At 37.4% G+C, this 14,402-nt stretch overlaps 1 protein-coding gene across 2 annotated transcripts in view; it reads left to right on the top strand.

The window, feature by feature from the left end:
• Positions 1-14,402, top strand: part of Atg5 (autophagy protein 5) — a 71,628-nt gene that overhangs the window by 45,856 nt on the left and 11,370 nt on the right. Inside the window, exon 5 of one of the 2 annotated variants that reach the window (XM_067142554.2) lies at positions 2,380-2,564. The exons of the other annotated variant lie outside the window; for it this stretch is intronic. Coding sequence (XP_066998655.2) covers positions 2,380-2,549 — 170 coding nt within the window. The 3' untranslated portion in view covers positions 2,550-2,564. Of the gene's footprint in view, positions 1-2,379; positions 2,565-14,402 lie in introns of those variants that run through there. 2 annotated transcript variants of the gene reach the window in all.

Below are 14,402 nucleotides of genomic sequence, written 5' to 3' on the forward strand. Positions count from 1 at the left end.
TCAAAAAGTAATCGAATAGTTGTTTCAATATCCTGGTGTCTGCTAATCTTGATATGTGACAGAAAAAGGAAATTCTTCTTTTACGCATTGTAGATATTATTGATTCACATTCACGATAGACAATGTTGTTAGGCAACAATCTCCACTGTCCATCAACTTGGTGTTTTTTTATTAATAATTGTTCTAAGAATTCTTCTCTCAGTTTTCTGTAATTTGTCTGTTGTAGATTTTACATTTAATTTGAATAAAGTTTCACTAGCATAGGTTGCCTCTGGTTTAACTATGGAATTATAGTGTTTCAGCTTAGCGTTTATCGAAAGAGATTTTTTTTTTATAGGTTGGCCAGGTAAGTCTTTGTGCTTGTTTAAATTTAGTTGTTCTGTGTTCTATTGCTTCTTTTTCATTTGTGTTCCATGTTATTATTTCCCCAAGATATTTGAATTTCTGAACAATTTTAATCTCTTTATTACTGTTCAGCTGAATAACTGGTAAATCAACTTTAAAAGTTGGCATCATTTCTGTTTTTTCAAATGAAATTTGTAATCCCATTTTTTTAGCTATAATTTCTAGTTGTTCAATTTGAAATTTAGCCTCTTCTATTGTATTTGCAAGTAATGCTAAATCGTCCGCAAAAGCAAGGCAGTTGAGTTTAATATTTCTACCGATCTTGATAGTTGGTTGGCATTTCTTGTTCCATTCACGCATAACCTTCTCCAATGCACAATTAAATAACAATGGTGAAAGTCCGTCTCCTTGTCGAAGTCCAGTTCTTATAGTGAATGATTCTGATAATTCACCTCTAAATTTAACTTTTGCCTTCGTATTTTTAAAAGTCATATTAATGAGGTTAACAAGTTTTTGATGTAAGCCAAATTCTTTAAGGCTTTTTAATAATGAGTCACGATGAATACTGTCGTATGCTTTTTTAAAATCTACAAACGTGATGACCAGACCCTTACTTCGAACTCTTTGGTGCTTCATTATCCATTTTAAACTAATGATTTGATCTGGACAGCTTCTACCTGGTCGAAATCCTCCCTGATATTCTCCAAGTTCTTGGTCGAGTTGTTCTTGGATTCTTGTGTATATAATCTTGGATAAAATCTTGTATGTAATATCAAGTAAGGATATCCCCCGATAATTATTTGGATCGGAGCGATCACCTTTCTTGTGCAGCGGGTGGATTATCGCTGTATTCCATTCCTCAGGAAGCTTCTCCGTGTTCCAAATATCAATGATGTATTTATGTAGGTTTTGAATAGTCTGATCATTAGCATTCTTCCATATTTCTGCTACTATTTGATTCTCTCCTGCTGCTTTGTAGTTTTTAAGTGCATTAATTGCCGTTTTCACTTCATTGTAAACTGGTGGTATAATCTTTTATTATTATTATTATATTATATAATTATTATATAATACTTATAATATATTCAAATGATGCTATGCTGGAGATTGGTGCAGAATCTATAATTCGTTATCCTTACTTAACTTGGTAAGTTTGTGACTCTATGTCCACTTTATCTTGATTTTTCTGTGCCTTTTTTTACCTTGCCTTATCGGTCGCACTTTGGTTACCGTTCGACCGAACGTTATGCTTTGAAGGTATTGCCATATTATTTCATCCTTTGCTGGAGTTTTTGCCTATTTTTGACATCTCGCCACTTTATATGTGTGTTTCTTACCTTAATTCCCACCTTATTTGTATGTATCACTTCAATGTTGTCACAATATGGTCTATTTCAATATTGTTGGTGTGATTGACATCTCTGTTTATACATGCCTGGAATTTTAGATCTCTTGTCGGGGATTTCATCGATGTCTTATGCTTGGCCCGTCTTAAGGTCTCTAAGTCTGCTTTATAAATGCCTATGTGGCATCTGCCATCAAAGTTGTTTTCTTGAGACATTGTGGTGGATATGTAGGTCATGGTTTTGTACATATCTAATCTGGCAATTTGGATCAATCTACAGCATTATCCCCTATATTACTATATTATATTGAGTGACTTTGCCTTTTGGTGCATTTCTACATGGCACTTTGAATTAGTAAGATGCCCAATTTTTATATTTTGTTGTGCGGTTGAGTGGAATAGATCGTATTGGGTACACAATGAAGGAGGAAGATTTATTTCACATTTAGTTTTTATTTTACTAATCCGCCCTTACGTCCCATTTGTGTCTTGCCTTTGTGTGACCTAGTGGCAACCTTATCCTTTTACTTTTGGGTTCTTTTGGAGATAGCCATTTCATTTTTCTGCGCAAATCCGTACCCTTTTTCCTTTCATTTGATACCTGTCCACATGTGATGCAGTTCTTCCCTTTTTATTTTCTTCTTTGCTTTAAGTCATTATTGAGGAGCTTATTTTTTTTTTCCCTCCAGGGTCTGTACCTTCTCTATGGTGCATTATATATTATTTTGGAATAATATTAAAATGTATCATCTCAAAGGTAAACAGGATGTTAAGCCAATATTTTTATCCTGATGAAAGAATGCGTGAGGACTCTAGCCCATCTCTGGTACTGAAGTACGCAAATTATATTATCTCATGAAGGTCGCTAGGAAGGTGATATGATGACAACCTTCACACAACCATTTGTGAGTACTCTCCAAAAGAATTGATCTTTTTTTTTTTTTTTCTTGTTATGAATTTATGTATCTTTCATTAAAACCTTTGATTTTTAATAAACTTATGTTTAAATGTTATCTCTTTCTTTCCTTTGCTGGTAGTGAGGTTGGTTTAGTTGGCTGTATTTTACATAGGACAGAAGGAGTCCAACTTCGAACAGTTTCTTGTTTGCTCCGATTGACGATTTATAGGACCTGAATACTTTTCCACCACATTGCTCCTCTGCGTAGTAGACTCAACTATCTTATAATTTATTGCCTTGTATTATTGTGATCTCTTCATTTGCGTTTTTCTCCGTGTAATCTCTGCTGATTGGTATGTTGTGTTTGGAGTAACCAAAAGGGGTGGGGGGTGGAGTTGTGTGTGACAGTATTTGGGGAATTCTTTTATGATACAGACCACTGTCTGATCTGTAGTGAAATAATTTTCTGTAGGCCTAAGATAGAAAAAGTTAAATCTGTCTGCAGAATCATAAGGGTAGAAAATCTCCAGGATGAGAAAATTACACAGAAGTACATGAATGTGATCAGTGAAAAGTTCCAAACAGTACATAGTAAGCCAGTTCAAGATATAGAAGGAAAATGTTTGGCATACAGGGATGCTGTAGTAGAAATAGCAAGGGAACGCCTAGGAAAAACTCTCATAAGTTATAATTTTCATTTTCGTGCTGATGTATAACTTACTGTATATAATAGGAATTAATTGAGGGATGTTCCACCATTCAACACAGTATATAATACTCAACATTTATTAAGTGAAAACCGGTTTCAATTCCCTTGGAATCATAATCAGTTCACAGTAAATAAATAAATAAATCAAAGAATCTTAACAACAGTCAACATGAACTCTGCCTTTATATACATTTAAAATGGTTTATATAACATAAAAACACATTCAAATTTAAAGAACATCCTAGGATCCAGGTCACAGATAACCGCAGTGTGTTTGTACAATGTTAAACAGAGCTTTAAGATAATATATAAAAACTTGAAGTTGAGGAATGCTGTGAGGTTGTTATTGTTACTGTGGATACAAAAACAAATGTTTAAAATGTTCAGATATTCATAGTCGGATCGTCGATGAAGGATAGAAACCTGTTCAAAATTTATGATCTTGTAAAGTGCCGATGTAAGGACAATTTGCAGTTAAAACGATTTGCTGAGGAGTTGGCGGAACATCCTTTGTTGTTTTATAACATCTACTTTGTTGTTGAAAATGTCACTGTTGTTGTTGTTGTTGTTGTTGATGAAGTAAGAGTTGAATGATGGTATGGCACAGTGTCATAAAAGGTGGATGTTCCCTTATTCCTCACTCTCGTTAACCAGCTAATGTCCAATAATGGGCCAACTATATTGGTATTATAAATTTACTCATTCGGGACAAATATTTCAGATTCCCTATGGGAATCAACATTTGTATCATCTGATGGTCTGGCAGGCATCAATTTTTGAAAATGAGACAAAATTACTCATAGTGCATTGGCACTGCCAGTGGCTCCAAGTAGCCTACGCAGTGGCCTCCACGGTATGCACTAGCTATGCGTCTTGGTAGGTGTGCTATTTACCAACTGATGAGCCCAACTTAGCACACTGGGGCGAAACGCTAGCAAACAGGAATGAGTTAGCTGGAAACTTTATAATGTCCAATAACGGACCACCTACATTGGTATTATAAATGTAGTCATTCAGAACAAATATTTCAGGTTCCCTATAAGAATCAACATCTGTATCACATACCACTTAGTCGAGCAACTAGTCTTCTTTTTCCCAAGACTTCCCAGCCCAAACTTTGCAACATTTTTGTAACACTACACTTTTGTCAGAAATCACCCAGAACAAATCGAGCTGCTTTTCTTCGGATTTTTTCCAGTTCTTGAATCAAGTAATCCTGGTGAAGGTTCCATACACTGGAACCATACTCTGTTTGGGATCTTACCAAAGACTTGTATGCCCTTACTACAACCCCTAAACACACTCATAACCACGTGCAGAGATCTGTACTTTTTAATTTACAATCCCATCTGTGTGATTGCCCCAATGAATATCTTTCCTTATATTAACATCTAGGTACTTACAGTGATTCCCATAAGGAACTTTCACCTCATCAATGCAGTAATTAAAACTGAGAGAACATGTCCTATTTGTGAAACTCACAACCTTACTTTTAACCATGTTTTATCACCAAACCATTGCCTGCTGTCCATCTCACAACTTTATCAAGGTCATTTTGCAGTTGCTTACAATCTTGTAACTTATTTATTATTCTATACAAAATATCATCCACAAAAAGCCTTATCTCTGATTCCACTTCTTTACTCATATCATTTATATATATATAAGAAAACATAAAGGTCCAATGATACTGCCTTGAGGAATTCCCCTCTTACTTATTACAGAGTCAGATAAAGCTTTACCTACTCTAATTCTTTGAGAACTATTTTCTAGAAATATAGCAACCCATTCAATCACTCTTTTGTCTAGTCCAATTGCACTCATTTTTGCCAGTAGTCTCCCATGATCCACCCTATCAAATGCCTTAGCAGGTCAATCGCAGTGAAGTTCATTTGACCTCCTGAATCCAAGATATCTGCTATATCTTGCTGGAATCCTACAAGTTGAGCTTCAGTGGAATAAAAATCAAACCAAACCCGAACTGCCTTCTATCGAACCAGTTATTAATTTTGCAAACATATCCAATATAATCAGAAAGCTTAAATGCAATGCATGTCAAACAGACTGGCGTGTAATTTTCAGCTTTATGTCTGTCACCGTTTCCTTTATACGAGGGTCGAGTCATAAGTTATGGTTACTATTTTTGTTCTTGCGAACAGGAGACAACACGGAAAATCTAAGATATGCATTTGGAAATATAGGGCATTGTACCTGTGCATAGTGCCTGAAGACAAACTCTGACTTCAGGAGATTCTCTTAGGAAAGTGACAGAACACAGGCCATTGGTAAACATTGTTTTATTATTGTGTAGACAGAAAATACACAAGATTACGTACAAAGGACAGGTCTCCACTGGTTACAGACCTGATTGATCACCATTATCCATATATCTTTGTTCATGGACACTGGACGGCCTGGGCGAGGCAAATCGGCAGTTGATACTCTACCCCGTTTGAACATCTCCACCCACCTCGCCACTGTTTTATAGGGCATGGCATGCACAGCTAATGCTTCCCTAACTCTGCATGGCATTGGCGTGCATTTCTGCCGCAGAGAACTGTTATTTTAATATACGATCGTTGCTCCTGCTTATTGACTTCCATTTTGTGACGCTCTCACTCACACACTGAACTTGGGGGCATGCTTAGACTCACACTGTTGTTTACATACATCATCTAGTGGCATCATACGCAAGTACATACCGTACGTTTCCAGATGCATATCTTAGATTTTCCGTGTTGTCTCCTGTTCGCGAGAAAAAAAAAATTGCCATGACTTATGACTCTCCATTCATTTGGTACAGCCCCTTCAAGAACAATAATCAAATAAGTACTTTTGATATGGTATATATCCCAACTCATTGTCTTTACTATATCCCCAGAAATCTTATCGATTCCAGCTGCTTTCCTGTTTTCAAATTTTGTATTCTATTGTAAATGTCACTGTTATCATAGGCACATTTTAATACTTCTTTAGTATTAGCCACCTCCTATATCTGGACATTATCCTTGTAACTAACAATCTTTACACACTGCTGACTGAATACTTCTGCCTTTTGAAGATCCTCTCATACATACTTCCCTTGTTCATTAAGGATTTCTGGAATGTCCTTCTTGGAACCTGTTTCTGCCTTAAAGTACCATTCCATTTTTCACTAAAATGTGTATGACTACCAGTTATGCTTGCCATCATGTTATCCTTAGCTGACTTCTTTGCTAGATTCAATTTCCTAGTAAGATCCTTCAATTTCTCCTTACTTCCACAGCCATTTCTAACTATTTATTTCTAATCTGCACCTCTTTCTTATGACATAAACACAGCTGTTATTTCATATCGCTCAACATGACGGGACGACATTTGACTCCTACTCAGTAGTCTGGCTGGCATTGAATCAATTTGATCAACATTTGCGAACTCATAATATTTTAGAAGGGACAGTTTTACTGAATCAACTGACATTTTTGCATAAAATGAATTTTAAGGACACAAGAAACTTTTTATTACATCATCATCATTTTACATAGAACTGTTCTAACTTCATCACATTACATGCAGCAACTTCTTCATCTGATGATGATTAAACATGTACTTGTTTTAATTTATAAATACCAGATATCATACGAGTATGAATTTTATCCATGATACTGTATAGGCTTTTGGGATTATGCCGTGTCAAGAAAATAAGGTGAAATTCTTAACGTTTCGCAGGGAACTGTGCTCTGCGTCCTCAGAAGAAGTCTCGACTGTCCACGAGAAAGGCTTCTTAAACAATGACACTTTAAATTGGACGTTATAATAGAAGTGGAAAATGGTACGTTCAATCGCCACCAGATGGCCCCCAGAACATGGCAACGCTAGCGTTCGAAGCGGAAGCTGACCGAACCATCACATTCAGTCTAAGCGGTTCACATAACGTGTTTGCGTAACACATCATATGGCATAGACACAAGCCTGGAATGAAACATCTGGCGACGAGGAACGTTCAAATTTGGAAAACACCGAGATGAAATGACAATAGTGAAGGGACAGGGAAGGGAACTACCTACGTAAATTCCTAATGGCTGGCAACGAGGTATTACGTAATTGATAGCCGGTGTCCCTGTTGAAATTGTTAGGATTTTTACATATTTCCACAGCTTCCAATATAATCCTTGGACCTGTAGTGTCTATGTGGGAATAGCTCTAGCATCCTGGAACATGACATCATGACCCGACGATAGAGCGTGCTCAGCTATGGCCAATTTGTCTGGTTGGTTGAGACGAATATTATGTTCATGTTCTTTGATACAGGTACCAATGGACCGGCATGTTTGGCCGATGTATACCTTACTGCAAGTACAGGGAATTTTGTATACCCTAGGATTTAAAAGTGGGGACAATTTCAACAGGGACACCGGCTATCAATTAAGTAATACCTGGTTGCCAGTCATTAAGAATTTACATAGGTAGTTCCCTTCCCTGTCCCTTCACTATTGTCTTCTTGTCTCTGTGTTTTCCAAATTTGTACGCTCCTCGTCGCCAGATGTTTCATTCCAGGCTTGTTCTATGCCATACACCTGCCAATGTGATGTGTTACGCAAACACATTATGTGAACCGCTTAGATTGAATGTGATGGTTCAGTCAGCTTCCGCTTCGAATGCTAGCGTTAGCACGTCCTGGGGGCTATCTGGTGGCGATTGAACGTACCATTTTCCACTTCTATTATAACGTCCAATTTAAAGTGTCATTGTTTAAGAAGCCTTTCTCGTGGACAGTCGAGATTTCTTCTGAGGATGAAGAGCACAGTTCCCTGCGAAACGTTAAGAATTTCACCTTATTTTCTTGTCACAGCATAAGCCCAAACGCTTATACAGTATCATGTTTTTAAGTACGGGCCGTGAAAGCATTAAGACAATTTTATCCATGTTTTGTAACTTTTAGTATATTAATTTTAAGGGAATTCCAGACAGCTGAAGATGGCCTAATACAGCCAAAACATATCCTGTAATTTTAATAAGATGCTTTTACAGCTTTAAACTGTAAGTAAACTTATAAGTAGAGCTCGGATGTTTAGGAAAAGTCCTATTTTTTCTTTGTTTTTTTTTTTTCTTGCCTGATTGCATTTTGGTGCAAATCAGGTGATTATCGTCACAATTTAGTGATTTTTATTTGTCATATATATATATATGCATATTTTTGCTGTTTATTGTCATAAGGTCATATTTTGAGCTATTTTCGTAGAAACGTCACATTTCCGCCATATTTCGGCGGTTTGGCGACAGCTGTAGCTGTGCAAAATCATCGTCAACTTTCCGAATGAGAACTAGTATTTACAAAAATGCTTTTCCGTATCACATCTGTAGTTAATGCAAGTGGAATACTCTGCCTCTTTTATCAAGATTGCACAGGAATTGTTTTCAAACAGTTTGTCAGAAAGTCTGGCATATATTAAGTCGAACTTTGGAATTATATTGAGTGCAATTTACTCGTTTAGAAGCTGCTAGCTTAGAAATTCATGCAAGTATTGCAATTGTGAGAAGTGTTGAACTTTCAGCACAACAATCATATGGAATAGTTGGCGCAGTGTAAAATGGAAACTTCAAAACGGGCTCAATCGAAGTGGCGGTTTTCGCTGTGTGTGCCAAGATAAATGATGTTCTTAGAGGAGAAGGTACCAGTACATTTCAAGATGAGTGCATACTGCACAGTAGTGATTTAATATTATTTAAATATGCAGCAATAACGTCTTGTGACGTAGAAAGGAACACTATTTGCCCTGCCGCCCTACCATAATGTATTGAAAAACATCTACTTAATTTGTTTCATGGTGCTCAATTCAAACTTCATTTGAGTAATATTAATGTAATCTGGGCTTAAACGTTCCAAAATATTTAAAAAATAGATTGATTTCTAGTTTTCTCGTAATTCAAACCACCAATGAAGGGTGCAAACATGTTTTGACTTTTCAGATGTTGTCTGATCTGATAATCTTAGCGAACTTAGTACTTTATAGGTAGGTATTCACAAATGTTTGATAAGTGGATCAAGTACAATAGACTGTGAATAACTGCTAAACATGTAGGCCCTATATTCAGAAAATTCATATGAAAGTAAGAATAAAGAATTTACTTAACAAATATGTATCAAAGGAATTGCTGTTTCGATTTATAACTTATTTTAAAATGGCCATATTCAGACTAATAATTTTCAAGTCATATTTTGTAATTTTTACGTCATATTTCGTCACTTTTGAAGTCATATTTCGTAACTTTTGAGGTCATATTTGCTTGCTTATTTGGACTATTTTTAGGTCTTAAACATCCGAGCCCTACTTATAAGTATTGACTAGGTGGAACCAGTACATTAATTTGTCAATTTGTGTAACACTTTTAATGGGACGAAAGCAGTAATTGCACCTCTCTATAAGCCAGGGAACAGGAAAAATTGCAACAGCTATTGAGGTATTTTTATGATCAGTATACCAAGCAAGGTGTTCACTAAAATTTTGGAAAGGAGGGTGCAGTCAGTGGTTGAGAGGAAGTTGGATGTTTCAGTATGCACCAGGTAATAGAAAAATGTTATGAGAGGAACAGACAGTTTCGCATATCTAGAGAAGGCATACGGCAGAGTACAGAGGGAAAAGATGATCACCAGTTCATGCATACAGCTTCATCCATCGAGTTCATTCCTAAATTATGCCTTTCAGCATTCAGTCTGCAAGCCTCTGTGAATTTACTAAACGTCGCCACAATCCTCGATTTGCAACTAGTGTTGTGACCTCATTTAGTTATATATCTCTTATCTTTAAATCGTTAGAAACTGAATCTAACCATCATCGTCTTGGTCTACCTCTACTTCTCTTACCCTGCATAACAGAGTCCATTATTCTCCTAGGTAACCTATCTTCCTCCATTCGCCTCGCATGACCGCACCACCGAAGCCGGTTTATGCGTACAGCTTCATCCATCGAGTTCATTCCTAAATTAGCCTTTATCTCCTCATTCCGGGTACCCTCCTGCCATTGTTCCCACCTGTTTGTACCAGCAATCATTCTTGCTACTTTCATGTCTGTCACTTCTAACTTATGAATTCGATATCCTGAGTCCACCCAGCTTTCGCTCCCGTAAAGCAAAGTTGGTCTGAAAACAGACCGATGTAAAGGTGGTTTCGTCTGGGAGCTGACTTCCTTCTTACAGAATACTGTTGATCGCAACTGCGAGCTCACTGCATTAGCTTTACGACACCTTGATTCAATCTCACTTACAATATTGCCATCTTGGGAGAACACACAACCTAAATACTTGAAATTATCGACCTGTTCGAGCTTTTTATCACCAATCTGCCATTCAGTTCTGTTGAATTTCTTACCTACTGACTTTAGTCTTCGAAAGGCTAATTTTCATACCATACTCAATGCACCTATTTTCAAGTTCCAAGATATTAGACTGCAGGCTTTCGGCACAGTCTGCCATTAAGACCAAGTCAGCATTGGCCAGACTGCTTACTATATTTCCACCTAACTGATTCCCTCCCTGCCATTTTATACCTTTCAGCAGATGATCCATATAAACTACGAACAGGAAAGGTGAAAGATTACAGCCTTGTCTAACCCCTGTAAGTACCCTGAACCAAGAACTCATTCTACCATCAATTCTCACTGAAGCCCAATTGTCAACATAAATGCCTTTGATTGATTTTAATAATCTGCCTTTAATTCCATAGTCCCCCAATATGGCGAACATCTTTTCCCTTGGTACCCTGTCGTATGCTTTCTCTAGATCTACGAAACATAAACACAACTGCCTATTCCTATTGTAGCATTTTTCAGTTACCTGGCGCATACTGAAAATCTGATCCTGACAGCCTCTGTGTGGTCTGAAACCACACTGATTTTCATCCAACTTCCTCTCAACGACTGATCGCACCCTCCCTCCCAAGATGCCAGTGAATACTTCGTCTGGTATACTAATCAACGAGATTCCTCGATAGTTGTTGCAATCCTTCCTGTTCCCTTGCTTATAGATAGGTGCAATTACTGCTTTTGTCCAATCTGAAGGTCCCTTACCAACACTCCATGCTCATCTTACTACTCTATGAAGCCATTTCATCCCTGCCTTCCCACTATACTTCACCATTTCAGGTCTAATTTCATCTATTCCTGCTGCTTTATGACAATGGAGTTTATTTACCATCCTTTCCAATTCCTCAAGCATAATTTCACCAACATCTTCCTCCTCCCCATGAGCTTGGCTGTTCGCAACACCACCAGGATGATTTCCTTTTACATTGAGATGTTCAAAATATTCCCTCCACCTCTCCAGTGATTCCCTGGGATCTATTATGAGTTCACCTGAATTACTCAAAACACTGTTTGTTTCCTTTTTTCCCTCCCTTCCTAAGATTCTTTATTACTGTCCAGAAAGGTTTCCCTGCTGCTTGACGTAGCCTTTCCAGGTTAGTACCAAAATCTTCCCATGACTTCTTTTTGGATTCAACAATTATTTGTTTCGCTCTGTTTCTTTCATCTACGTACAAATCCCTGCCTGCCTCAGCCCTTGTTTGGAGCCATTTCTGATAAGCCTTCTTTTTACGTTTACAAGCTGCTCTCACTTCATCATACCACCAAGATGTTCGTCTTTTCCCATCTTTACACACAGTTGTTCCTAGGCATTCCCTTGCTGTTTCTACTACAGCATCCCTGTATGCCACCCATTCACTTTCTATATCCTGAACCTGCTTACTGTTGACTGTTCAAAATTTCTCACTAATCATATACATGTACTTCTGTCTAATTTCCTCGTCCTGGAGATTTTCTACCCTTATTCATTTGCAGACAAATTTCACTTTCTCTACCCTATGCCTAGAGATACTTAGTTCACTACAGATCAGATAGCGGTCTGTATCATCGAAAAATTCCTGGAAAACTCGTACATTCCTAAAAGATTTCTTGAATTCAAAGTCGGTTAAGGTATAGTCTATTATGGATCTGGTACCTCTAGCCTCCCATGTGTAGCGGTGAATAGCCTTATGCTTGAAGAATGTATTTGTAACTGCTAAACCCATACTGGCACAGAAGTCCAGCAAATGCTTCCCATTCCCATTAGCTTCCATATCTTCCCCACATTTACCAATCACCCTTTCGTATCCTTCAGTTCTATTCCCAACTCTCAATTGAAATCACCCATCAGCACTATTCTATCCTTGCTGTTGACCCTGACCATGATGTCACTCAATGCTTCATAAAACTTATCAACTTCATCCTCTTCTGCACCCTCACATGGTGAATACACGGTGACAATTCTAGTCCTAATTCCTCCAACTGACAAATCTACCCACATCCATGTAAACAGAAAAAAAAAATTCCAAAGAACTCCTTATATTTCACTGAAGAAATGTGACTTTTGTGCTTTATTTTCCATTAAGATTGCAAGATATTTTGAATCATCAAAAACGTAGTTTTGTTTATATGAGATAATTTCAAAATGCTATAATATTTGATGTAAGTTAGTCATATTTGTTACGGGGCTACCCGTGGACCACCAGAGGTGAAAGAAGGTGCCAGGGTGAATGGGTCTAACTACAAATGTCACAAATTGATTTAAAAAGTTTAACAAAGGTTATGTTTCTTTAGAATTTCAAAAATCAACAAATAACAATGTAACAGATACCAATAGCAATAATCAAGTTTAGGAAAGACAAGACATGTGGTATCAACCGATCTTGGGCTTCAAGCCCTCACTTTACAATTCCTGAGCTCCTAGCTCCAAATTTACACAAGACACAAATTTATACAAGGGCAGAAATCCCTCAATACATGGAGCGCTTGCACCCAACACACAATATCAAGCCTCCCAGAGGCACTTTTATAACACTAGAAAAGAGCAGATGTGCTCTCAGGTTTCCAAGCCTACTCAAGGCAACATTACATGAGAATCTACTAATCACAGGCCTTACAAGGCACTATTTACAATTTGAAACAGGGGCATCTTGTACCCAACCTATTTGGCCGTATCGAAAGAAACAGGTTAAGAAAATGGCCTGAAACACAAATTGAATGGAGGCGAGTACTTGCACTCCTAAATATGCATTCTTAAAACCTAAGGGGCGCTAGGCCGATAAAACAGGGGCTATTCCCAAACTATGGAGGTGACTCATATAAGAATAAATTAAGACTTTACGGAAAGGAAGAAAACCAGTTACCAAACATAGTCACCTCAAATCAATATGAAGGGGAGCTCGAGAGGGTACATCACTCTCTATCCCAGATTTACAGTTAAATATCTTATGAAGTTTTTACATTATCCGACAGAAATAACATTTTCAGAAAAGTAGGTTACATAGTTAAAGTTTCGGACCTCTCCCTCGGGTTAAACTGCAGAGCTAGCAAGAAATAAAGATATTAATTGGCCATTACCTTGCTGAAGAATTGCTGCCTGATGAAAGAGGTGCATCCCGCCTCCTGCTTGACACACACACACACACTTAGATGACGATCAAATGGCCAAGAGACGAGAAAATCCACAGTTTATAAACCCTCGGGGAAAGTTCGAGACCTTTCACGAATAATCAAGACACACCCACAGGGTTTTATTGGTCAAATTTAAAAGTGACACTCAGAATCGAGGAAGAAGCCTGTGATAGGCAGAAAATTAATTACAGAAATTCAAAACTGGCGGAAAGAAAAGATCAATATTGCCAACCCAAAAATGAATGAACATAATTTAGTAAAACAAAATAACTTATGAATACAAAACTTCTTCAAATCAAAGTTCTTCCACTTCGCACCAGGGTGCATGATCATAGTTTATTAGCAGTGACACCTGTTGAAAAAAGTCCAGACTTCTTGATGAAGGGCAAACAAAACAAGTAGAAATTCACACAGTACAGGAAACTTCAAAATAACAAAATTTCATTAGATTTCTGTAGTGACATCTTCTGAGTAAAGGTTGAAGTAGGTCTAGTTTCAAGTTCATGATTTCTCCAGAAGAGGAGTTCTTTTAGGCGCAAGATTAAAATGAGCGGCGTAGAGGTGTACCTCCCGGTACAATATTAATAGTTAATGTACCCCTCTGTGCTTGGTAATCCAAATGTAATTTACATGATTGCTCTAATTTTTAATTGTATA

The sequence above is a fragment of the Anabrus simplex genome, chromosome 3 (genome assembly GCF_040414725.1).
Source record: "Anabrus simplex isolate iqAnaSimp1 chromosome 3, ASM4041472v1, whole genome shotgun sequence".
Taxonomy (NCBI): domain Eukaryota; kingdom Metazoa; phylum Arthropoda; class Insecta; order Orthoptera; family Tettigoniidae; genus Anabrus; species Anabrus simplex.